The sequence below is a fragment of the Grampus griseus genome (assembly GCF_964374135.1).
Source record: "Grampus griseus genome assembly, chromosome: 15".
Lineage (NCBI taxonomy): Eukaryota > Metazoa > Chordata > Mammalia > Artiodactyla > Delphinidae > Grampus > Grampus griseus.
The window spans coordinates 73,573,752-73,598,691 of NC_139009.1; the positions used below are offsets into that span (position 1 = coordinate 73,573,752).

The 24,940-nt window shown below is 37.2% G+C and overlaps 1 protein-coding gene across 1 annotated transcript in view; it reads left to right on the forward strand.

Annotated features, from left to right (window-relative positions):
• The window catches only part of DNAH6 (dynein axonemal heavy chain 6), a gene marked incomplete at both ends in the record, with an annotated part of 289,518 nt that overhangs the window by 56,555 nt on the left and 208,023 nt on the right, over window positions 1–24,940 (forward strand). Inside the window, 6 exons of the mRNA XM_082672762.1 lie at window positions 1,443–1,611; window positions 3,798–3,914; window positions 7,788–7,988; window positions 16,429–16,549; window positions 20,294–20,445; window positions 22,137–22,289. Of these exons, the coding sequence (XP_082528888.1) occupies window positions 1,443–1,611; window positions 3,798–3,914; window positions 7,788–7,988; window positions 16,429–16,549; window positions 20,294–20,445; window positions 22,137–22,289 (913 nt within the window). The remainder of the gene's footprint in view (window positions 1–1,442; window positions 1,612–3,797; window positions 3,915–7,787; window positions 7,989–16,428; window positions 16,550–20,293; window positions 20,446–22,136; window positions 22,290–24,940) is intronic.

Consider the following 24,940-nt stretch of genomic DNA (forward strand, 5'->3'; position numbering starts at 1 on the left):
CTGGATTTGAACTCTGGCAGTTTGATTTTTTTTTTTTAATTTTGAGATAATCATAGATTTGCAAGAAATTGCAAAAAACGAAGTGAAGAGAGGTCCTGTGTACTCTTCACTTAGTTTCCCTCAGTGGTTACACCTTACATAACTATAAATATAATATAAAAACCAGAAAATTGACATTGTATGGTGTACAGTGTATCATGTTATCACATGTGTAGATTTGTGTAACTACCACCACAATCAAGATACAAAACTATTCCATCACTGTAAATATTGCCCGCATGCTACCCCTTTATAGTCATACTCACTCCTTCCCCCCCACCATCCCCAATCTTTTTTTTTAACATCTTTATTGGAGTATAATTGCTTTATAATTGTGTGCTAGTTTCCGCTGTATAACAAAGTGAATCAGCTATACGTATACATATATCCCCATATCTCCTCCCTCTTGCGTCTCCCTCCCATCCTCCCTAACCCACCGCTCTAGGTGGACACAAAGCACCAAGCTGATCGCCCTGTGCTATGCGGCTGCTTCCCACTAGCTATCTATTTTATGTTTGGTAGTGTGTATATGTCCATGCCCCTCTCTCACTTCGTCCCAGCTTACCCTTCCCCCTCCCCGTGTCCTCAAGTCCATTCTCTACGTCTGTGTCTTTATTCCTGTTCTGCCTCTAGGTTCTTCAGAACCTTTTGTTTGTTTTTTTGTTAGATTCTGTATATATGTGTTAGCATATGGTATTTGTTTTTCTCTTTCTGACTTACTTCACTTTGTATGGCAGACTCGAGGTCCATCCACCTCACTACAAATAACTCAATTTCGTTTCTTTTTATGGCTGAGTAATATTCCATTGTATATATATGCCACATCTTCTTTATCCATTTGTCTGTCAATGGACATTTAGGTTGCTTTCATGTCCTGGCTATTGTAAATAGTGCTGCAATGAAAATTGTGGTACATGACTCTTTTTGAATTGTGGTTTTCTCCGGGTATATGCCCAGTAGTGGGATTGCTGGGTCATATGGTAGTTCTATTTGTAGTTTTTTAAGGAACCTCCATACTGTTCTCCATAGTGGCTGTATCAATTTACATTCCCACCAACAGTGCAAGAGGGTTCCCTTTTCTCCACACCCTCTCCAGCATTTATTGTTTGTAGACTTTTTGATGATGGCCATTCTGACTGGTGTGAGGTGATACCTCATTGTAGTTTTGATTTTCATTTCTCTAATGATTAATGATGTTGAGCATTCTTTCATGAGTTTGTTGGCAATCTGTATATCCTCTTTGGAGAAATGTCTATTTAGGTCTTCTGCCCATTTTTGGATTGGGTTATTTGTTTTTTTGATATTGAGCTGCTTGTATATTTTGGAGATTAATCCTTTGTCAGTTGCTTCATTTGCAAATATTTTCTCCCATTCTGAGGGTAGTACTTTTTTTTCTTTTCAAGCTTTATTCGTCTAAATGACTATCTAATTGAGAACACAATGCATGTCGTAACAGTAAATTCTACTAGCTACCTTTTGGATTATCTCACTGATAAGTTAAAACAGACACCTTCAGCAGATGTCATTCAGAAATGGATTACAGAAGAGAAGCCTGAAGTCGCTGATAAAAAGGTATATTCAGACACAATTAAGAAAATTCATTGGTCAACATTTATTGAGGAGTCCTTACTATGCACTGTGAATTATGCTATTTTCTGTGTACTGGAAAAATAGGAGAAATGCTTAGAGAATTTCACAGTATAATCAGAATCTACCATACACACATGAAATGACAGAATGAAAATCAGCATATCAGCAAGTATCTAATAGCAGAGAAAGCATCCATTGTGCTGAATATTACAGTCTCTCTCACAGGCACTTGCTAAAGGTTCCTCATGTGTTCACTCAATAAATATTCCTTAAGTATCTACTATGTACCAATCCCTATGCTGGGTATTGGGTACATGGTGATGAAAAGCATAGATAGAATACTTGCCCCCAAGAAGCTTACAGTTCAGGGGTCATCGTGAGCATGAACTGGCAGAGAGAAGCAGGGAAGGTGGTATAAATCAAAGATAAACAATGGTTTAGAGGCGAGGAGGAGCAAATCATGGGAGCAAACCTTTGTGCTTTCAGTGAAAAACCTCTTAGGAGGATGTTGGTCTTAGAAACACAGAGTAATGTGAGACATTTGAGATTAAACGCACAAATCTGTGCATTCTAACATAGCTTATCTGATAGCCCAATAAGCTTTTCCCCAGCTCCATCCATGACAGATACCTAAACACATAGCAAAACATGCATATCTGGTTTCATCAAGCTTCCTACCTTCATATCTCTGCTTCCCCCCAGGAGGCCCAATATGCAGTTTCAAGGCCTGTCACTCTTTGCCATAGTTTTCCTTTTCTCCAAAAGTTGAATTTTAGCTGCATACTCCTTTTCATTACTTTCTCTCCTTCCCTATTCTCAATTCCTTTTTTTCCTCAATACTACCACATTTTGAAAGTAACATTTATCTTTCTAATTATAAAAGTAATATATGCTAAGTGCAGAAAATTTGGAAAACACAGAAGTATACAAAGAAAAGCATCCTCTGCTATACCAAGTTAACTATTTCCAAGGGGGAAAGAAAGGAATCATACTTTACTTACTGCTTTATCACCTACTTTTTCCACTTAGCAATGTATTATGAAAAATCTCCCTAATCAGTATGTATTTGTTCCATATAACATTCTCACATAGAAATATATTATACATCTTGTAAATAATTTTCTATTATTGATCACTTTCTCACTAGTCCAAATAATGCTGCAAAAAATATCTTTGTCTATACATTTTTCATACATCTCTGATTCTTCCCCTTAGAAGAAATTCCTAGATGTGGAATTGTTGGATCAGAAATATGCTCACTTGTTAAGGCTTTTGAAACTGATGCATAACTTTCTAGAACGTTTTGTGTCATTTTACAGTCTTCCTAGCAATGTTCGAGAAGGAGCCTTTGGCCATATGCACACTAGATATTATCATTCATTTCAGTCTTTGTCCATCTGATGGATGTAAAGTAATATGTCCCTACTTTTATATGTTATATTCCTTTAACTGCCACCACAGTACGGGGATAAGAGTATAGGTCTCATGATGAGAAAGACCTGGGTGTCAGTTCTGATCTGCCACTTACAAACCAGTGTGTCCTTAATGAAATGTCTTACCTTCTCCAGATCGTAGTTTTCTCATGGGAATAAAAATGACGCCTGCTACATATGATTGGTGTGGGATTTACATGAATAGTTAGCACTGCCTGGCACACAGTTAATACTCAATAAATGTTACTGAATAAACTATTAATATCTTGAGGAAGAGAAGGAGGAGGATGTTGATTGATATTTCCTTTAGAAAATGTCAGATTACGCCCTTTGCCCATTTTTCTATTTAAATATCTTTCTATTTAATATCAATTATGATGTTATTAGTATATATTTCTATTGACTATATCAAGTATATTTCTATTTAAATATAACCAACCTTCTATCTGCATTACTATATACATTACTGATATATTTTTCCAGTTTGTTGTTTGCCTTTCCACCTTGTTGATAGTGTTTTTACAAGGAGAGAAGTTTTACACTGCCATGTAGTCTTTCCATATTTGCCTTTATTTTTTAATTTCTATGGTAGTATTCTTTGAAAGACATGCCAACATTATAACATCAGCTAATTGTGTAAGCTTAAGTTTATGTGCCTTCTGTAATACAGAGGTTTTTTAAATTTTAGACCTTGGTACTTATATCTTTATAACACTGCAGAAGTGCTCATTTCAGGGGGCCCCCATGTTGGAGAAGCAGGAAGAAGATGAATCTCTCATTCCCATGTTTGTCACAGAACTGATTTTGACAGTCCAGTCACTGCTCTTTGAGCCTCCTTTGGAAGATTTTCTGGTATGTGTTTCCTCCTATAACATCCGTGTATAAATACCTTTCTGGAAAATGAAGCAACTGTTCTACTGTCACATGGTTGGCAGGGTTGCTATTGTCCCTTCTCCAAAATGATCGTAAGGAAAAGACAAAGCATTGTTCTGCACACAGCATGGCATCTACCTAAAAGGTATCTGAAAGTTTAGCACATTTTCTTTAACTTGAGACAGACTAGGGGCTTGGTAGGGTACACCACCGAGAGAACAGAAGCTATACAAAATGTAAAATTGACTAGAGGCATCCCTCCAAGAAATCACTGTGTTGTAAGTACCATTTTTGAAATCTTTTCAAGTATGTTGCATCTGAGCGTTGTTTCGGTATCGACTGCTGTGCCGCAAATTACCACCTATTTGGCAGCTTAAAGCAACAGCCATTTATTACTTCAGTCTCGCGGGTCAGGGATCTGGGCACTGCTTAGCTTCTTCTCCGCTTCAGGGCCTCTCCATGCAGGCTGCCCTTCGGGGATTGTCTGGGCTGAGGTCTCCTTAGAGGCTTGAATGGAGAAGGATCCACTTCCAAGTTCCCTCAGGCAGTTGAAAAAAATTCATCTCTAAGCAGCTATGGGATTGAAGTCCCTGGTTTCTTGAGGGAAGTCCAGTGGGCACCACCCTTAGATCCTAGGAACCACCTATAGTTCCTATAGTTCATGTGGCGAACTCTATAAGCAATTTACAATATGGGTGTTTGATTCTTCAAGACCAGCTGGAGAATCTCCTTTGAGAAGGGCCCAATCCCTCTTTTAAGGGCTTTCACTTGATTCAGACAGGTCTACCCAGGATAATCACCTTTTGGACTAACTCAAAGTCAACCTAATTATATCTGCAAAGTCCCTTCAGCTTTCCCTGTAATATAACATAATCATGGCTGTGGCATCCCATTACATTCACAGATCCCCCCATACTCAAGAGGAGGGGATTACACAGGGCATGTAAACCAGGGAGAGGGGATCTTAGGAGCCATCTTAGGGTTCTGCCTTCCCCATTTGGGTACAGGCATAGATTAATAAACCAGTCAGAGTCTATATTTTCTGCCCTTAGCTGTGTATTGGTACAAAAGCACTAGTAGTCAGGATCTCTAGATTCTAGTCTTGACTCAGAATCTCTAGATTCTAGTCTTGACTTTACTCCTATGGGGAAACCACTTACCTCTCTGGGGTTCAGTTTATGCGTCTGTGAGATGAGGAGGCAGATGAGTTTTAAGGTTGCTTCCTCTTCCAGCAGTCTGTGACCCCGTAATTTATCAGATCATCAGGCTATTTTAGGTTATTTACAAGGACAAGCAGACTGCTGAGTTCCCTGTGGTTGGACCTTCATTCAGGACCTCCCACTCGGAGAGGCACTGGGCTCTCATGTCCCTTCTGGGCCAGAAGGCTCTTGGCCTTCACGTGGAAGGCAAAGGTTTCTGTGCAGCAGATGATGCAAGAAAGCTCTCTCCAGCAAGCAGCTGGTTATTCTCCTTAAGCTCCAAGTGACAAGCCTTGAAAACCTTAACATTCTCTGTATTTCCTGTTGTAGGGTCCAACTCCCCACAGGGGTGTTTTTAATTCCTACCCATGAAGTCATAGGCCAAGCATGTTCATGTGTTCACACCACACATAAGATTTTGCTTCATGTAATCCCAAATTAGCCAAGGGCAGTATAAACTGCCATGAGTGGATCACTCATGAATTTTCTATTTTTTCTTGCTCTGATTTTGGTCATTAGTCTTAACATTTCAAACACACATACACACATACAGCTTCGTCTAAAGGAAAATTATATACCTAAATCTTGACATCTGACATTGTTTTTTCTTGGGTTAACTATGGTTTCCTAATACTTGATCCAACATACATTTTCCAGTTCTTTTCTTTCCTATTGTGTTTGACAGACCTCCCGTGGCATATGACTCTATTTACTGCTCCCGCCTCTGGAAACAGACTCCCCCTTGGTTTAATTTCTCATGGTTTTACTCCTGTGCCAACATTTTTTCCTTTTCAGTACTCTACCTTGGAGTCACTTTTTTTGTCTGACCTTTGACTGTTGCGATCCTGAAAGGCTCCCTCTTCTTCACATTTTATATGTTCCTCTGGGGGCTTGTGTCCGTGCCTGTTGTTCCAACTACCACTTCTAGAATGGTGACTTTAAATAAATATTTCCATCGTGTACTTTTCTTCTAGACTTTAGACTTGGAGCCATCTGGAAATCTCCACAATTAACTCCAACTCACCAAAATAAATTGAACTTATCAACTTCTTCCAAAACTTGCTCCTCCTTCCATATCTCCATTTCAATGAAAGGCAGTATCCGCATGCCCAAACCAGCAATCCAGGAGTCATCCTAGATCCTCCCTTACCTCTTTGAGATCAAGTCCTGTGTGTTGACCTTAATTGCACCTCCCTTTAATGGGAACCTCATCACCTCTTACCTGGCCTGCTGTGATAGTCTCTTCTGATAGTCTCTGTGATAGTCTCTGCCTGCCCCTCTTCTTTCTAATCCATTTTCTACATTGCTGACTACAAGATTGTTTCATAGGCAAATCTGATCATGTCACTTAAAATTAAATTTCTTCATTGTCTATAGGATGCTCTGTGAGATGTTGATAGGCATTCTAGGAGAAAAGGGTTTGTGATATGCATTTGCACATTAACAAATATGGAAAATCCTGTTTTGTAGATCCAGAGGAAAATCCTGTTTAACCTAAGGTTTCTTCCCAAACTTATGTGACATTGGGACCCTTTTAACTCAGGGTAGTCCATGGTCACAATCTGGGGAATGCCAGACCACCGGCTAACACTGGAACCCAGCATCACTCACAGGGCCTTTCAAGAAGGGGCCAACTGCATCATGACTGCATTTTTCCACACTGACACTTACGCTCCAGCACCCAGACCTGCCAGCCCCCCTTGGGCCTCTCACATACAATGACTTACAAGGACTGTACTCCCATCTTGTATACTTGACAAGCTCCTGCTCGTCTTTTAAGACTCTTCTCAAGAAGTACCTTTATATCATTTAGTTATATATTATTATAAATTAATTCGTGCTCATGAAACTTGAAAAACATATAAAAAGATTATTAAAATCATCTGTAATACCATGTGTTGGAAATAGAAACAACCTTTTAACATTTTTATACTTTTTTTCCAATCTTGTTTTAGTACATACTGATATACCAACACACCTAACTTACCATGAGATTTTACACATACGTTTTTAAAATGGGATGTTATACACCAGTTTCATCCTGCTCTTTTTTTTTAACTTAAGATTACATTATAAGCTTTTTCCCATGTCACTAATCAATCTTTGAAGAGATGCCTAATTTCCATTCATATAAATATACCATAACTTAACCATTCTATTTTTGAACACTAAGGTATTTTTTCTAATTAGTTTTTATTATAATTAATGCTTCAGTGACTGCCCTTCCACATGAATCATTGTTTACCTAACTAATTTTTTCTCTTAGGATTGATATCTAGGATGGAAATTACTGCTCAAAGAATACGAACTTTTAACCCACCTTTTGAACTTTCCCTGATTCTCTTAGGCATACTTTGGCCTTCCTTCCCTTATGACTTTTCTGTGTTTTGCTCATATTTCAGATGAATGTAATATATCTATCTTAATGTGTTGCAACTTTTTGCTTATCTACCTCTCTTTCAATTAGAATACATATTTCCTGAAGACAGGGGCTGTGTCTTCTGATTTGTCATATATTCAGAGTCAACGCCAGTACCTGGCATTGTTGAATGAGTTATTCTTATTTATTTTAGCAGTTTAGAAAATTCAAAACTTTTTATAAATATAACCATGTGTGTGTTTACATTTATGTTTGTGCTTTTCTCTCCAACAGCATGGTATTTCAGGCGCAATTAACCATTTCCAAAACACTGTGTTATCAGTTCCTAATCTTGTGCCTGATTCATATTTTGATGCTTTTACCAGCCCTTACATTAACAACAAATTGGAAGAAAAAACTTGTGGATTTGGTCCAAGCTTATCAGCAGTGTTTGATGATGATAAGAATTTTCACACAATTATCTTTCAAATAAAGGTACACTTTCTTTTACTAAAACTATTTTTATAATATTTTTGATTTTTAAGAAACTGGGTAACATATTTTCTTCCTGTCTTATCTTTAGATTAAATGCTACTTAATCTCTAAATGCTAAAGTGATTTTTTTTAAGTCCTGGTAGATTAGAGCACTGATTATAAGAAAGAGACTTAAAAGTACAAGCTATTCAAGATGGTATCACTTTTTTTGGGGGGGGAAATAAGGTTAAAAAGGAGGAAGAGACATTATCTGAACACTGGGTGGTACAGGGAAAATAGAGCAACTGGTGAAAATGTAAGGCCCTGCAAGACAAAAAGAACCAGAAAACCAGAACACACCCAACTCTTTCCCCACAACCAAAAACTAAAATAAAATAATCTGCACATTGCTCTACTGACAAAACAGAATGCCCTTGAATTATAAATTTTGTAAATCACTCAAATCCATGAGCTGAAGAAATTAAAATATATTAAATACCTGAGAAGGTACTATAAGGGGAAAATAGAAAGTGAAAATTAAAATAGTCCTTCTCTTCCCTCCCATAAAACATGAAACAAAAGCTGCACTATAAACTAAAGTAAATAGCCTCAACATTAAATCAAAAAAATTCAAAATTTAAAATAAAAATGGAACTTTTTTTAAAAAGACAAAATATCTCAGAAATCAAGACTAAATTGCATCATGCCGGAGAGAATAACCTGAATGAAAATGTGATAATTAGTATAAAGACAGGAAAACAATCAAGAGAATGAAAATAAGCTAGAGATAGAAGTAAAAATGGTCAGAGAGAAAATAATTGAAATAGAAAACAGGCAAAGAAGAAATAACATACATATAATTGGAGTGTCTGAAGGAGAAAAACAAAACAAAGGGTAGAACAAACACATAACTATAGTCCAAGAAAAGAAAATGTGAATCTATATATTGAAAGGGCCCACAGAGTGCCTTGGAAAATTGACCTAGAAAAATCAACTCTGAGATACATCCTTTTAAAACTATTAGCTTTTAAAGCTAAAGAAAAATCCCTCCAGGTCTCACAGCACAATAAAAATAACTTACAAAAGTAAGAGAATTAGACTAGCATCAGGCTTCTCAAAAACAACGTATAAAGAAAGGCAATGATGGAATGGCATTTTTAATGAAACTCAAGAGCAGATAATGCGAATCAATAATTTTTATCTAACCAAGCTAGTCCTTCAAATATCAAGGCTATAGAAAAATAGTTTTAAAAAGGCAAGGGCCTAGGGTTTTTGGTGCTGATCAGGATTTTTTATGAAATTGGGATGAGTTTCATCCAACCAAGAGATAACTTGGCAAAAGGACTGATCTTCCTATTTCTGGATCCACATGTAAGGAGCTTGGAAGTTGCCACTCTATTCTAACAAGTAAAAAGCTGAACACACTGACTGAACAGACTGCTATAGGATCTGTAATAGAGGGGAGGACACAGGGGAAACCACAGCCCTCAAGATTGTAGAGACAGAGAGATGAAGACGGGAGTCATGGCTTCTGAGAGCAGAGACTATGAGCAGAAGCCTCAGTGAGAACCAGTGCCAGACAGGAAAACCTGAACTGTAACTGATGAATTGCAGGAGGCTCAGTGTGAACAACTCTGAGAGTTAAAAATCTCCGGGGACCCAGTTATAGGGAACCCCCACATTATTATGAAATTTACTTGCAAGAACTCAACCAGATTCTCACAGTAAATATTAGAGAAAAATTCTCTCATGCTTCCAGCAGGGAGAGGGGAAAAAGAATAATTTGAAATATGTCAGAGCACCCTCTTCTCAACAAGGCCTACCCTCAGAGGAAACTAGTTAACCAGAACCTAATTTGCTGGTGTATTATTTGATCCTAACTTACCTGGGAGAGGGGAAATACACAACTCCAGCCCACTCTAGCCATCTGTCCCACCTAAGGAGAGAGAAAAAATAAGTGAGAAATATTTATGAAGTTCACAGTTCAGAAGCATTGGCTCACTAAAAGACTGAGACCTAATCAAAGGACTATAGAATATATCCCCTCCGCTGACACATACCATCCCCTTACTAAGGACCTATTAACAGCAGTTCCTTTTACCAAATACATCATGTCCAATTATCAAAAAAAAAAGTTACAAGGCACATTAATAAGGGGAAAAAATTAGAAGACAGAGCAAGTATCAGACCCAGACATGGCAGGGATATTGGAAATATCAGACCCAGAATTTAAAACAAGTATGATTAATATGCTAAGGGCTCCAATGGATAAGATAAACAGCATGAAAGAACAGATGGGCAATGTAAGCAGAGAGATGGAAATCCTAAGAAATAACCAAAAAGAAGTGCTAGAGGTAAAAAACAAAACATAACAGAAATGAATAATGCCTTTGATGAGCTTATTAGTAGACTAGACACAGCTGAGGAAAGAATCTCTGAGCCATAGAATATATCAATAGAGTCCTGAAAACCAAAAAGCAAAGAGAACAAAGACTGAAAAAAACACAACAGACTATCCAAGAACTCTGTAGGACAACTTCAAAAGGTGTAACATATGTGTAATGGGAATACTGTATGATTCCAGCTATATGACATTCTGAAAAAGGCAAAAACATGGAGACAGTAAAAAGGTCAGTGGTTACCAGGGGGTTGAGGGTGGGGGAGTGAAGAGGCAAAACACTGATTTTTAGGACAGTGGAAACACTCTGTATAATTCCATAATGATGGATAAATGTCATTATATATTTGTCCAAACCCATAGAATGTTCCATACCAAGAGTGAACCATAATGTAAACAATGGATTTTGGGTGATTATGATGTGTCAGTGTAGGCTCATCAATTGTAACAAATATACCACCCTGGTAGGGGACGTTTAGTCTTTCTTTAGAAAGACTGAAAATGAAGTGGTGCTCAGTGGTGTAGAGACAAATGTAAACAATAAGAAAGCAAGATTTGTGATCCTATGAGTCAGGGCTATAAATTTCTATGCACCACATATATATACAGGAAACACTTGCAAAAGGCAAAGAGTTGCAATGAGACACAAATGGAACATAAATAGAAACACTGTGAATAGAAGACTTTAACATGCAACTCTCATCATAAGGCAGGTCAAGTAGGAGAAAAATAAATAAGGGTATAGAAGTCCTAACTAACATAATCAATGACAAATAACAAGGAAATAGCCATCTAAACAGGAAAAAAAAAATGAGGGATTGCCTTGCAGACATTTATCCAAATAAATTTGAAAACCTAGATTAAATAGATAGTATTTTTAGGGAAACATGGTAATCTAAATCAACCACATTAAAAATAAAAAGCTTACCAAGCTCCACAGAAGAAATAGAGGAAGTTATCAAAGAAATACCTTGTAAAAAGCACCAGGCCCAGATGGTTTCACAAGGGAATTTTATCAACTCTCCAAAGACCAGATATTCACAATAGCACATAAATTGTTCTAGAATACTGAAAATGCTTGGTGGAAAAAACTTCATTGTTATAACAACAAAGCAGGTAATATATAATATTTAGGAGTAAACCTAATAAGAAATGTTTTAAAAAACCTATATAAGGATATCTTTTTAAGTTTTCTTAAAGGCTTCTGGAAGACACAAAAATAGACTTAAAGAAATATTCTTAGATGGAATGACTCAACATAATAGATATCTGTTGTCCCTAGGTTAATCTATAAATTTAACACAATGCCAATAAAAATACTAATAAGCTTTATCATAGAGCATAAGTTTATAGTAAAGCCTATATGTAATAATAGACATGCATAGAAGCTAAGAAAACCCTAAAAAAGAAAAGCTATTTGGGATATTATTCTTACCAAGTATTAAATATAAACTCTATAACTAAAAGATTGTGTTATTGGCTATCAGACCAGTGGAACAGAATAGAAAATCCAGAAATACACCTAAGTACACATGAAAATTTATTAAATAAAAAACATGGTATTTCAGATCACTGAGATATATTTGGACGTTTTCATAAATAGTGCTGGGATAACTGATTAGCCTTTGGTACAAAGTTAAAGTTAGATACATATCTCACATTGTATATAAAAATAATTGGATCAGAGATCTAAAAATTTATTTAAATCATACAAGTTCTAGAAGAAAACATGGGTGAATTCTTCTATAATCTTGTTCATAAAGAAAGGTTATCTAGCTATGACTCAAAATCCAGATGCAATAATGGCACAAATTGATAAATTTGATGGTATAAAGTTTTTTAAAACTTTTCAAGGCAAAAAATATATAAACAAAGTAAAAATACAATTACAAACTGGGAGAATCTATTTGCAGCATACAAATCACAGCTAAGGGCTAATATTTTTATACATGAAGAACTCTTGCCAATGGGGAGCAGGGAGGAGACAAAAACTCGGTAGAAAAATGGTCAAAACATATGATAGAAAACTCACCAAAAACAAGAACCTAGACACATGAAAACATATTCTACCTCATAAGAGAAATGCAAATGGAAACAAAATTGAGGTAGCATTTCTCAACTATCAGATTAGCAAAATTCAAAAGTATGACAACACATTCCATTGGCTAGCTTATGGATAAACAAATGCTCTTCACACTTTGCCTTTGAGAATGCAAATAATGGAGAATTTTACAATATATAACAAAACTACATGTTATGTATTTACCATTTGATCCAGCAATTCCACCTTTAAATATGTACCCAGAAGATGCATGACCAGCAATACAAAAGTACATATGCACTAGATTTTGTTAACATTATTATTTTTATAAAATATCAGAAACTCCCAAAATACATAGGATGAACTATGGTACATTTACACAGAGGAGGACTATGCAGCTGAACAAAATAATACGGAAAATATCTACCAACTAATATGGAGCGATTTCCAGGATACATTGTTAGGTGAAAAAAGCAAAGTAGAAAAGAATATCTATAGTGTGCTACTTTTTATGTCAGAAAATAGGGAGGGAGACGAGATAAACCAGAAACTAAGGAAATTTGTTACCTAGAGGAGACAGTGGGAATGGTGTAGACAGGATGGTGGGTATGGAGTAGAAAAGATGGGAAGAGTCACGCTTAGTTCTGAGTATACTTTTTAATATAGCACTTAAAAATCAATAAGAATGGGGAAACAAAACCGTAAAATAGAATACAATGAAAACAAAAGAACTAGACTATATTTCAAATGAATAACATAACCACACTGCAAGGAAGGGGAAAAAAACTAAACCAAGTAACTTTTAAACACACTATTTTGCCCATATACCCTAAGCTAAAGACCACTATAACTATAATAAATATTGAATTCCACTTAGTCTGTTTTTCATAGTGGTATTAGTGTGTTAGCAATTCTGAAATGACTTTCTGTGTATTCTGAAGCTAAGCAAATAACTAAATATTATGGCTAATGAAATGAGGTTATTCATCCCCATCCAAATATGGAAGAGGAAAAGCCAGAATGGTGTTATATTGGAACTGGAGTTATGAACTCATGATCTTTAATTGATCGATAGAAAGAGCACTATGTATAGGGTTTTGTGTATATATGTATTTATGTGAGGTGTTTGTGTGTATCCTAGATCTGCTTGCTGAGATGACCTAGAAGCAGTGACATCCTAGTAACAATGAGCATATTTGGTGTCCACACATTGTTTTCTGTATATCATTCCAAATCAAAAGGAACCAAATCTCTTTGGAGAAATGGCTTACTCAAAACCTGGGGCAGGGAAAGTACAAGAACAGCCCAGAGCATATTGTTGAACCAAAAAATAACAAGGTGCCTAAGGAGTAATGGCGACATGCAGAAAAAATTAAAAAGCCAACTTGAAGGGTCTCCCTGGGACAATTTGACCTTTAAAATAAGTAATGATTATAACAGTCTTTGAATAAAATGAGAATACATGAGTCCATTTTGTGAATGAAGGAATGGAGTGAGAATGGAAAGCTCTTCCTTACAGTAAAATGCCAATTAGTAAACGTAGAAGGAAAACATAAGGAAAAATCACTGCTGTAGAAATAGGCAAGAATCTCTAATTCATACTAGAACGAGTATGCAAAGATATGATGAGGAAAAGGATATTGTCTCAAAGCGTTTCTGCATAGAATATTTATTGATTTAAAGAGAGAAAATAGTAAGTTTGCAGTAACGAAACCTCACAGACAGCACCTTAACTAACATGTTAACATCACCAGTAATGGGACAAATCAACATTCTGTGTCTTTTGACACTATTCACAGGGAACATACATCACTTATGTAGTATTATTGCCAAAAATGTATAACTGAATGTAAGCATTAGGAAGTATAACATACACACACAGGAGATACTTTTCGAAAATGTTAAAGGTCACGAAAGACAAAGATTGAGAAATTGTTCAGATTAAAGGACACTGCAGAGATGTGGCAAGATACAATACAAGAAATACATGATACGATACAAGATACAAGATTCAATACATGATCCTGGATAGGACAGTGGACCAGGAAAAAAAGGTTTTTTATTTTGTTATGAAAGAAATTATTGGGACAAATGGCCAAATTTGTATAAGATCTGTAATTGATAATAGTATTAATATCAATGCTAATTTCCTGATTTAGGTCATTATACTATGGTTCTATAAGAAAATATCCTTGTGTTTATTAAACAAACCCTGAAATATTTAGGGGTAAAAATGTCTGTGTCTGCAACTTTCTTCCAAATGGTTCAGGGTAAAATAATATAGAGAAAGAGAATGATAAAACAAATGTGATATATTGTTAAAAATTAGGGAATTTCAGTGGTGATATATGGAATTCTTTGTACTATTCCAGCAAATTTCCTGTGAGGTTTAAAATCATATTTTGAACATGTTGGTGGAGCTTTCCATTTACAGACCTCCCGTTGTGTTTCTAATACCTGCATGATCATGTATCAGAGACTATTAAATCTGCTCAAAGGAGATATACTTTTTTTTTTTTTTTTTTGCTGTGGGGAAAAGGATGTTCTTTTTTATTATTAATTTTTATTGGAGTATAGTTGCTTTACAACGTTGTGTTAGTTTCTGCTATACAGCAAAGTGAATCAGTTATACGTATACATATATCTACGCTTTTTTAGATTTCCTTCTCATTTAGGTCACCCCAGAGCATTAAGTAGAGTTCCCTGTGCTATGCAGTAGGTTCTCATTAGTTATCTATTTTATACATAGTACTGTACATATGTCAGTCCCAATCTTCCAATTCATCCCACTGCCCCTTCCCCCCTTAGTAACCATAAGTTTGTTCTCTACATCTGTGACTCTATTTCTGCTTTGCACATAAGCTCATCTCTACCATTTTTATTGATTCCACATATAAGCAATATTATATCATATTTATTTCTCTTTTTCTGATTTACTTCACTCTGTATGACAGTCTCTAGGTCCATCCATGTCACTGCAAATGGCACTATTTCATTCCTTTTTATGGCTGAGTAATATTCCATTGTATATATGTAGCACATCTTCTCAAAGGAGACATACTCTGACATAATTTCTTCCCCTCAATTTTTAATGTAAATAAATAAACAGCAGAAATATTCTGGAAGATTACATAAGAACCTATTAAAAGGAAATAAATGAACAAGTAACTAAGCCATCCAGGGTGTGTGCTATTGTTTGTAATGAAACTTTCTACTGCTACCCACTATCCCTAAAGCAAGAGTCTGAATCCATAAAGCAATAACCTAGCACTGATGTGTTGGGAATGAGCAATTCCATTGATCATCTCTAGTTTTCCTTGGGACAAATTGCAGTCATTTGCAAGAAGTCTCGGTAGGAAATGTAAGGGAAGGCAATTGAGTGCAGCCAGGGAATAATGGACCAAGACCAACAACAAACTGATCCTAACTGCTGTTCATAGGCATTGAACTATGATAACATGTATTGACATGGGTATTGTAGGAAAAACTGTGGGGAAGTGGAGGTTGGAGCCAAGGTTAAGTGAGGGGAAGGAAAGAATTTTATTAGGGCAAATTATGAAGACATTTTGGAATAGGAGACTTGACAGCACAGAGAAGTTAATAATGAGATTAGGCAAGTAATTTTGTAACTATGCTAAATGATTTTGCCCTTGCTCAAAAACACTAACCAAGATATAAAATTTGCAGTTTGGAAAATAAATAGACATTGTCTCTTACCATATATTTACTAGTGATGTATAAGTTCACCATGAAGCTAAAAATATTACAGGTGTGCCTCCTTTCAATCATAAGGAACAATTCTTTGAAAGTCAGATCTGAATGTGTATTTTTTTTTTTTTTAGTTTCATAAGAGAATACATTAATTGCTTCTTGTCATCCAGGATGGTATCTTTCCTCACTTACGTATCCTCAGGTCAAAGCATAGTGTTGGGCACAGAGAAGGCATCTGTGTTTGTTCAGTTTTATTGAATTGAATTCTGCTCAGGAAAAATATAGTTTGTCTGTTTTTTTATAACATTTAGGAAACCATACAGGCAGCATTTGAATCTGCTCAATTATATGCAGCTACGTTTGAAAAGTTTCAGATATTCTTCAAGGAAAATGAAAGTCTTGATTTACAAGCTCTTAAACTTCAAGAACCTGGTAAGTTTTCTGTTTGTCCTTACTAATTATATTTGACAGGTATATCAAGGTTTATCATTGTGTATGTTTCTGTTTGGTGGTGTATGGTGACAGAAATGGTAGCCCCAAAGCGTTGGCCTGACAAAATGCAAGAATTTATTCATTTCTAGATTATTTGCTGTAGAGCCACTTCTTTTTTCTTTAGGTTTACTGTTACTGTTTTATTTCAGAATATTATGGGAAAGAATTCCTCCCCAAAAGCTTATCTTTTAGTATCAAGTTGTACCAGTGCTAAGGTTATATAGCCTTTACATGGGAAGGAGTCAAAAGGAATGTTTACCTCTCAGATTCCTTTAAAAAATGTTTACATAGTGCAACATGTGTCTCAGGAATTCAAGTTACTCTATTTCTGTGGCCATATTGTAACCTGGTGGGTATGAATCCACAACTCTTAGTCATGAGATCAGTTCCAAAGGGAAATTATTTTATTAAACTCGTTATCTTCAACAAAAGGAAATAAAATACAATATCCAAGTGAAATTTCCGGCAAGAAAGTTCCCAAATGTTTACAAAAATTAAGTATATATTATTCATTATTACCATTTAAAAATGTGAAGCATATCATTCATATTCTTTTTTTATTTCATGAACTGGCTTTATTCCTTTATTTTCTTATGCACAAAAATGATTACTCTGATACTTTGCCTCACAAAGCAACACTGATTTTTTCTGTAAATTTTTATGCTTTTGTTTCAACCCATTCTTTTTATTATGCTGAAGTATTTTAAAGTAAATTAGACTTGCCATCCCTAAATGAAATATTTCAATATTCATCTTTAAAAAACATGTCCCTACAGAACCAAATTAATATTATCACACCTAATAAAAAAACCAAGAATTCCTTAATATCAACATTTAGTCCCTATTCAGAATCCCCCAAATAAAGCAGTTTGCAGCTAGTTTGACCCAGTATCTAGTCCAAGAGCAGGCACTATATTCACTTGTTATGTCCCTTAAGTTTTTAAAATCTGAAACAGACCCTTTATTTCAAGACACTGACTTGCTCAAGAAACCGAAGTGGGGTCTTACTTTAGAAAACAAATTAGACAAGTTCATTTCTACTGTTCTTCACCAACACTGTCACACTGAGACTTAGTGTGTGTTGAACTGAAGGGAACTGACAGGGACACAATGGCACCAGGGTGGCAGTAAGGTGTGGAACCTGGCATTTCAGCACATGGAGTAGGCCTAATCCAAATAACCAGTTCTAATCCCCTAGGTCTTCTACTCATAACCTTGAGCCAAGGCCTCCTAGTATCCTGTCACCTTGTTCCTCACATTGGATAACTTTACTCCCTCACCAACCACTCATCTGGATGAGGCCACCAAGCTCCCAGGTTGCCCTTCTTCTAGTCCTGCCTTGGCTTGTCAATTCTATCCAATCCTGGAATCAGGGTCTCATAGGTATCAGCTGTTTGTTTTCTGGGACTCTGGAGTGCATTGGTCTGGACCCCTAAACGTTGTGTTCCTCCTTTTGTAGGAACTCCCTGGTACTTCCTAAACCTCGAACCCAACTGTTAGCCAGAGGTTAATAGAATGTAACTTTGCCCCTTGGATACCATGCCGTGCCTGTTATCATATTCCCTCAAACTATTCTAACACTGCCTAGCACATATTATAGACACTTAACATATGTCTGTTTAACCAAACTTTTAGCCACACTGACCTCTGTCTAGCCCCAGAAGATGATCAGGGGACAGACTCTGGCTTCCTGAACTAATCAGCCATATCTCACCCCTGAATTTCTATAAATGTCAGTGTTTACTAATAATTTCTATACTTCCTGAGCGCTTATGATAGATCCTGTGCTAAGTGATTTTCAGGCATCTCATCTAATCCTCATAATTCTATGAGGCGAGTATTCTCATTTTACAAATAAGGAAGTGAAAATATATAGAGATAAGGTAACTTCAAGTTTACACAGCTAGTCAGTGGTTTAGAAATCGTTTTCTCTGACTTGAAAGTTTGTGTGCTTAACTATTGTACAAACTGCCTCTCCTCTATCTCATAAAGAGAGAACTCTTCTATCAGCTTTACTCTTTTGTTTCCCTTTGAACATGGCTATATATGACCATGGCCAAGTCATTTAACCTCGAATGATCTAAATTTCTTCATGTATGAAATGAAAGTATTGGACTAAATTGGTGTTTCCCAAGCTAGTATTCCTTGAACCACTATTCTGAAGGATATTACATGATACCATGAAAAAATGAAAAAGACTCTGTGTTCAAGTAAGTTTGGAAAATACTTGACCAATCCACATTATACAGGTTTCCTTACCAGAAGTCTTCTCAGATCATTTGATATACTTATTTTGTCAGTTCTCAAAAATACACACATCAGGGCTTCCCTGGTGCGTAATGGTTGAGAGTATGCCTGCCGATGCAGGGGACATGGGTTCGTGCCCCGGTCCGGGAAGATCCCACATGCCGCGGAGCGGCTGGGCCCGTGAGCCATGGCCCCTGAGCGTGCACGTCCTGAGCCTGTGCTCCGCAACGGGAGAGGCCACAACAGTGAGAGGCCCAAGTACAGCTAAAAAAAAATAAAATAAAAAATACACACATCAAAACCTTCTGAAATGAGTAGGACAGATAACTGTCATCCCTTTTTTGTACCATGAGGAAGCCGAAGCTCAGGAAGATCGACTATCAAGTAACTTACCCAAAGCCACAGATGGGTTAAAGACTTGAGCCTAGGTCTTCTAACACTTTGTCTGATTTGTCCTTTTTTAAAAAAATATTTATTTTATTTTATTTAGTTATTTGGTTGCACCGGGTCTTAGTTGTGGCTCATGGGCTCTTTAGCTGTGGCATGTGAACTCTTAGTTGCGTCATACATTTGGGATCTAGTTCCCTGACCAGGGATTGAACCCAGGCTCCCTGCATTGGGAGTGAGGAGTCTTAACCCCTGCGCCACCAGGGAAGTCCCTGTTGTGTTCTTCATACTGTGTCAAACTCTCCCTTGTATCCAGGAGAGAAGATGATATGAATAAAGGCAAGAATCAACACCCTTTTCTCTTTGGGATGGTAGAGGGGAGGATTAGAGAAGGAAAACAAGAAGCAGTAAGGAAATCAATCTGACTCAAGCAGAGAGAGTAATTGGAAATAAAGTTAACTAAATATTTAAAGGCTGAGAGGTACAGGATTTTGAAAGATGAGTAAAGTAGTTTAGTATTATACGTGTATTAGTAAGAGCTGTTTTTGACCAAGAGTATGATAAAAGTGTATTTAAGGTAATCAGGCTTCCACTGGTTTGGAAAAGGGAGAAAATGGCGATGGGAATATTATCAACATTCAACTTCAATATATGGAAGACACAAATTGACAAAGCCTTAGCCTCGATGAATGCTTACTTTGAGTTACCATGTGGGAGAACCCTTAGATTAAGCCAACTTCAAACCAACCTGACTCTAGAATCTAATCCATTCTAAACCAGATCCTCTAATACAATTACAAGTTATTTTCATGTGCCATTCTTAACAGGAGCCAGAGAACATATTTACATTATTAAATATTAGTTTCAAGAATAAAACATAAAGCATTATGAATTAACATTTTAAAGTTACACAAGGTCCTCTACATATGGATAATACATTATAAATATGTATGTAAATTTATTAATGCAATGATTTTTAATATATCTTTATAATGATCCTTTAAAATCTCATACATATGTTTTATGCTTTATGTGAATTACTTTACCTAGATGTTAAGTTCTTTAGTGAACAACTGGAAAAATATCACAGACAGCACAAGGACGCAGTAGCTCTAAGATGCACCAGGAATGTAGGATTGCTGCTCATTGACACTACGCAACTAAAAGAAAAACTAATTCCATCACCTTTGCGATGCTTGGAGGTAACTATGAACTAAGAAAGTTTTAAATTATGGTCTCTACAACTATTTTATGATTTTTCTCTTGCAAATAACCTATCTTTATTTTCCAGTATTGCAAATATTTAAAATTAACGTTAGTCTATTGCGCATCCTTAATTTCTAGGAAAAGTCCCATATTCTTCTTTCTGTCCCAAGCACAGTCAGCTTTCAGGTGAGGAGACAGCAGCCCTCAGACTAGCCTCTTACACCCATTCCTTTTTCCTTTGTTGGAGCATTTCAAGACTTCCTACAGAAGAGACACCACTGTAACAGCTCAGGATCCTAGTGGGAATGCTGGTTGATTCTAGGATACTGAGATCAAGTTTAGGAGATCATTTCCTGATCTGAAGCTGTCCCTAAAGATCTGATTATATTTTGGTGAGTTGTAGAGCTGAGGAAACTTGATTGCTTCTGCAATAACTTACAGGTCTTCCTTTAGAGTCATATATACTGTCAAATACCTCCAGAGAGATAATGGTGTAGAACAGAGATTGTCAAACTACAACCCACAGGACCAGTCCAGCCTGCCACCTGTTGTGTACGTACGGTTTTACTAGAACACACCCATGACAGTTGGCTTATGTATTGCCTATGGTTGCTTTCTCACTACAAGGGCAGAGCTGAGTAGTTGTGACAGAGACCATATGTCCTGAAAATCTAAAATATTTACTATTTGGCCCTTATAGAAAACTTCTGCTGACCCCTCGTGCAGATGAAAGAAGACAGAGCCCTGTCTAAAAGGCTGCAGGCCTGAGTGCTAGTATCTATTCTGTCACTAATTCGTTGTATGGCATTGGGCTTTCTTCTAGAGCTTTGCTGCTTCATTTGCTGCAAAAGAAAAAATATATAGAATTCAATTTCAGCAAACATTTCTGAGCACTAAGAGCACTACTATATACCAAGCCAAGGAACACTCAACTCAAACTGGCTTCAGCAATCAGAAAATGTATGGGCTATGCATCTAAAAAGTCCAGAGAGTGGATGGCCACCAGGGAGGTGTAATCTAGTGACTCAGTAGTAGTTTTAGTCATTCTCTATACCAAGCCTTCTGATGTGCCAGCTTCAACCTAAAGCTCACATACCTTCACATTTCTCAAATGGCTGTCAAAAGCTCCATAGGCTAATTATTTCCTTGTTCATGTCCAGGGAGAGAGAACATGAGAGATCTCTCATCCTTAAACAAAAGTCTTGTGTTTCTACTTAACTGGATCAGCTAAGGTCAGAGGTTCGCCCTAATCCGATCACATGAGCCAAAGGAAGCCATGTTCATATTTGCCTTATGACTGATCAGCCTCCGTCTTTGTTTCTAAAGGGGAGATCAGTTTCCTCCAAACCACATAACTACCACCCAACAGGAAAGAAGTGGAGTTGATGCTGGGGAGGGCACCACAATGTTCACTATACAGGGCAAAGCAGCAGAAAGGGCACTTACAAAAGATCAGAGCATTTAGGCAAACTTTTTAATAAGTTGTGCAATCCAGCTTGTTCTAGAAATTATCTTCAAAACTAGCCCTTCCTATTGGTTCAATGTGAAAAACACCAGCCCCTTCACATATACTGCTGCTTCCAATACCTGCCGACTTAACAGCCATTCAATTAGAATTTATCTAAAATATATAATAAAATGGAAATACTCAAGTAGTTATGATTCACAGTTCCTTTTTCTTTCCTAGGTGCTAAATTATATGCTTCCTCGTCTAAGCAAGAAAAAAGTGGATGCCCTTGTCTCTGAGGCACAAGATGCAGAATATAAACTTGAATTTGTCCCAACTACCACCATAGAATATGTTAACAACTTACTATTTCTTGATGAAATTCAGGAAAGGGTGAGTTGATTCTTACATAACTCACTATTCCAGATCTTGTGGTGAGTAAGGAAGGCAAGTAGGAGAAATTGAGGGACTGAAGATCAGGAAACAGCTGTCAGAATATCAAAAACACTTTCAGGCAAAGTAAGTATATGCCTTACATCACAGTAGTAATGACAGCTAACATTGATCAAACTCGTACTACTAGCCGGGAATGCATTACATTTTCTACATACATTACATTTTTGATCCTTGCGAAAACTTAAGAAGTATAAAGAATTTTTATTCTCATTCTGCAGATGAGGAAACAGGGACAAAACTAGGTTATGCTGTCCAAGATCACAGAACTTTTTGTAGTGGAGCCGGAATTTACACTTGGGTCTCTGACTGCAAAGCCAATGCTCTCAACCCCAGTTTATTGCAATTCTTATTTGTGATAGATGATAATAGAATTGTAAACTTGATATTAGTCATAATGGAAGTCTTGATCCTCCTTAACCTATATTTGCATAATAGTCAGGAACCTTCCAATTAGGAATAAAAGAAACCCAACTTTAGCTTAAACAGGGAGGCGGGACAGGGAGACAACAGCAGATACAGGGACTCAAGTAACACAAATGCTGGGGTCCGCTCTCTCCCTCCCTCCCTCCCTCTCTCTCTCTGTCTCTCTCTGTCTCTCTGTCTCTCTCTCATACACACACACACACACACACACACACACACACACTCACTCACTCACTCCTTTGTCTCCCTTATTTCTCTCTCTCCGAAAACGTGGTTTCCTCCTCCCATCTTTCCCCTGTGGCACGCAATCTAGCATTTAGTTTCAATAGGTTTTTCAGTCACACCAGTTGGCATTTAAAATAGAGTTAAATCATTTTCTTAAATATCTGGAAATTGAAGATATGTTACAAATTTAAAAATACAAACTGAAATGTGAAATAAGTCATTAACAACAATAATCTGTTGGATAATGTTATATATTGTTAACAGAATTAATAGTAAAGGCTATTTCATGTACCTATAAAAGTAAAAATTTTGTTTCTCATTTCAAGAAACAACACCTTCTCAAATGTGATGATCTCAAGATGATTGTGGTTTTCCCTCAAGTCTACTTATACATCATCCCAGGAGGCTAAAGATGCCCAGCATTTATTATTATCTGCAGTCAGAAAGACTGTCAAATAACCAAAACCCAGTTGAGGTTTAGCCCTACCTTAGGACAAAATGTGGACCCTATTTAAGGAGGAAGGAATATTCCATGGAACACACTCCACCCACACCCACACCAAGAATGTGACTAGGCTTAGGAACTTACCAGAGCCAGGAATAAGAAGGCTGTGGGAAACCCAGGTGATCCTCTCTCCTCTCTGCATCTCTCTGAGGGTCTGCTTTGCTCCTTTACCTCTGCAAACACATTCCTCCTGCTGTTTCATCCTCAGCAGCACACGTGGCCACCAGCACCTCCCAGGTCACATGTTGCAAGTCTAGTGGGCCACCGAGAAAGAGAATCTCTCTCCTCTGATATCAATTCTAAATGTTTAATGAATGGATTCAGCCCCCACCCTTACCCTGATCCTGTTGTATAAACTGTGGAAGGAAGGATCATGTAGCAGGGGGTAGACTGCTCTCTCTCTGGTTCCAGAACAGGAGAGTCGATGTGCCATATGCAGAAACCCAGACTGTGTCCCGTCTCCATAAGGTTGTCTGTGCATGGCTGGGTGGTGTGTTGGGGAAGCAGCCTTTCTTAGGAAAATGCTCTGCACACACAGACAGCTTTTCTTTGGAACCTAATCCATTAGTTCCAAAAACGTTGTAAGCACTCACTTAGCAGGACACAAGGATGACAACAATGAGTAGACCTGCTTTCAAGGACCTCAGAGTCCTTGAAATGAATGAATGACAGCAGATAACTCTTATACAATGGATAAAGGTACAAGATACTGTTGTGGGCAGGGTGGTGGTGGAGCAGAGGGAGGGTGCAGTCATTCCTATGAGTTACAGAAGGCTTTGTGGAGGTTGGGGCATTTAAGCTTTGTCCTAAAGTCCATCTATTCAGGTAGGCATTCCAGGAAGAGGGAAATTTGCATGCACAGACCTGAGGCAACGTGGCAAGAACAGGATATGGCAGTTGGTATGCTATGTAGAAGGGGTGTTTGGTGGAGAAAGCTGATGAACCATAGCTAAAGTAGTATTTCCAAGGATAGGAGAGAAGGAATGGATTCTAGTGATATTAAGTAAGTAGAATTGAAAGGACTTGGTGGGCAACTGAATGAGGGGACAGCAAAAGAAATTTGAGATAACTCTTAGATACCCTTTTACAGTGAATGGGTAGACCACCAGCCAGCATAGGTAGGGCAGGCCACATAATCACTGTCTGACCAAACATTTTTGAGAGTGAAAGAGGCACCATTAATCATCATGCCAGGACAATACCTTCGTGTAAACCAAGACACTCCCAGAGAAAACAGGACATATGCTTACTCCACGTACCAGAAATCCAGGAAGGTGAGCAGATTTTGGTTGTCAGACTTAGTTCTATTTGTAACTTATTGAAGATGTTAGACACTTTTGGTTGAAAGTAACAAAAACTCACATAGTTAGCTTGGAAAAATGAGAAGAATTATTCTAAGTTTGCAGGGATATCTTTTGGAATCCAAAGGTATGGA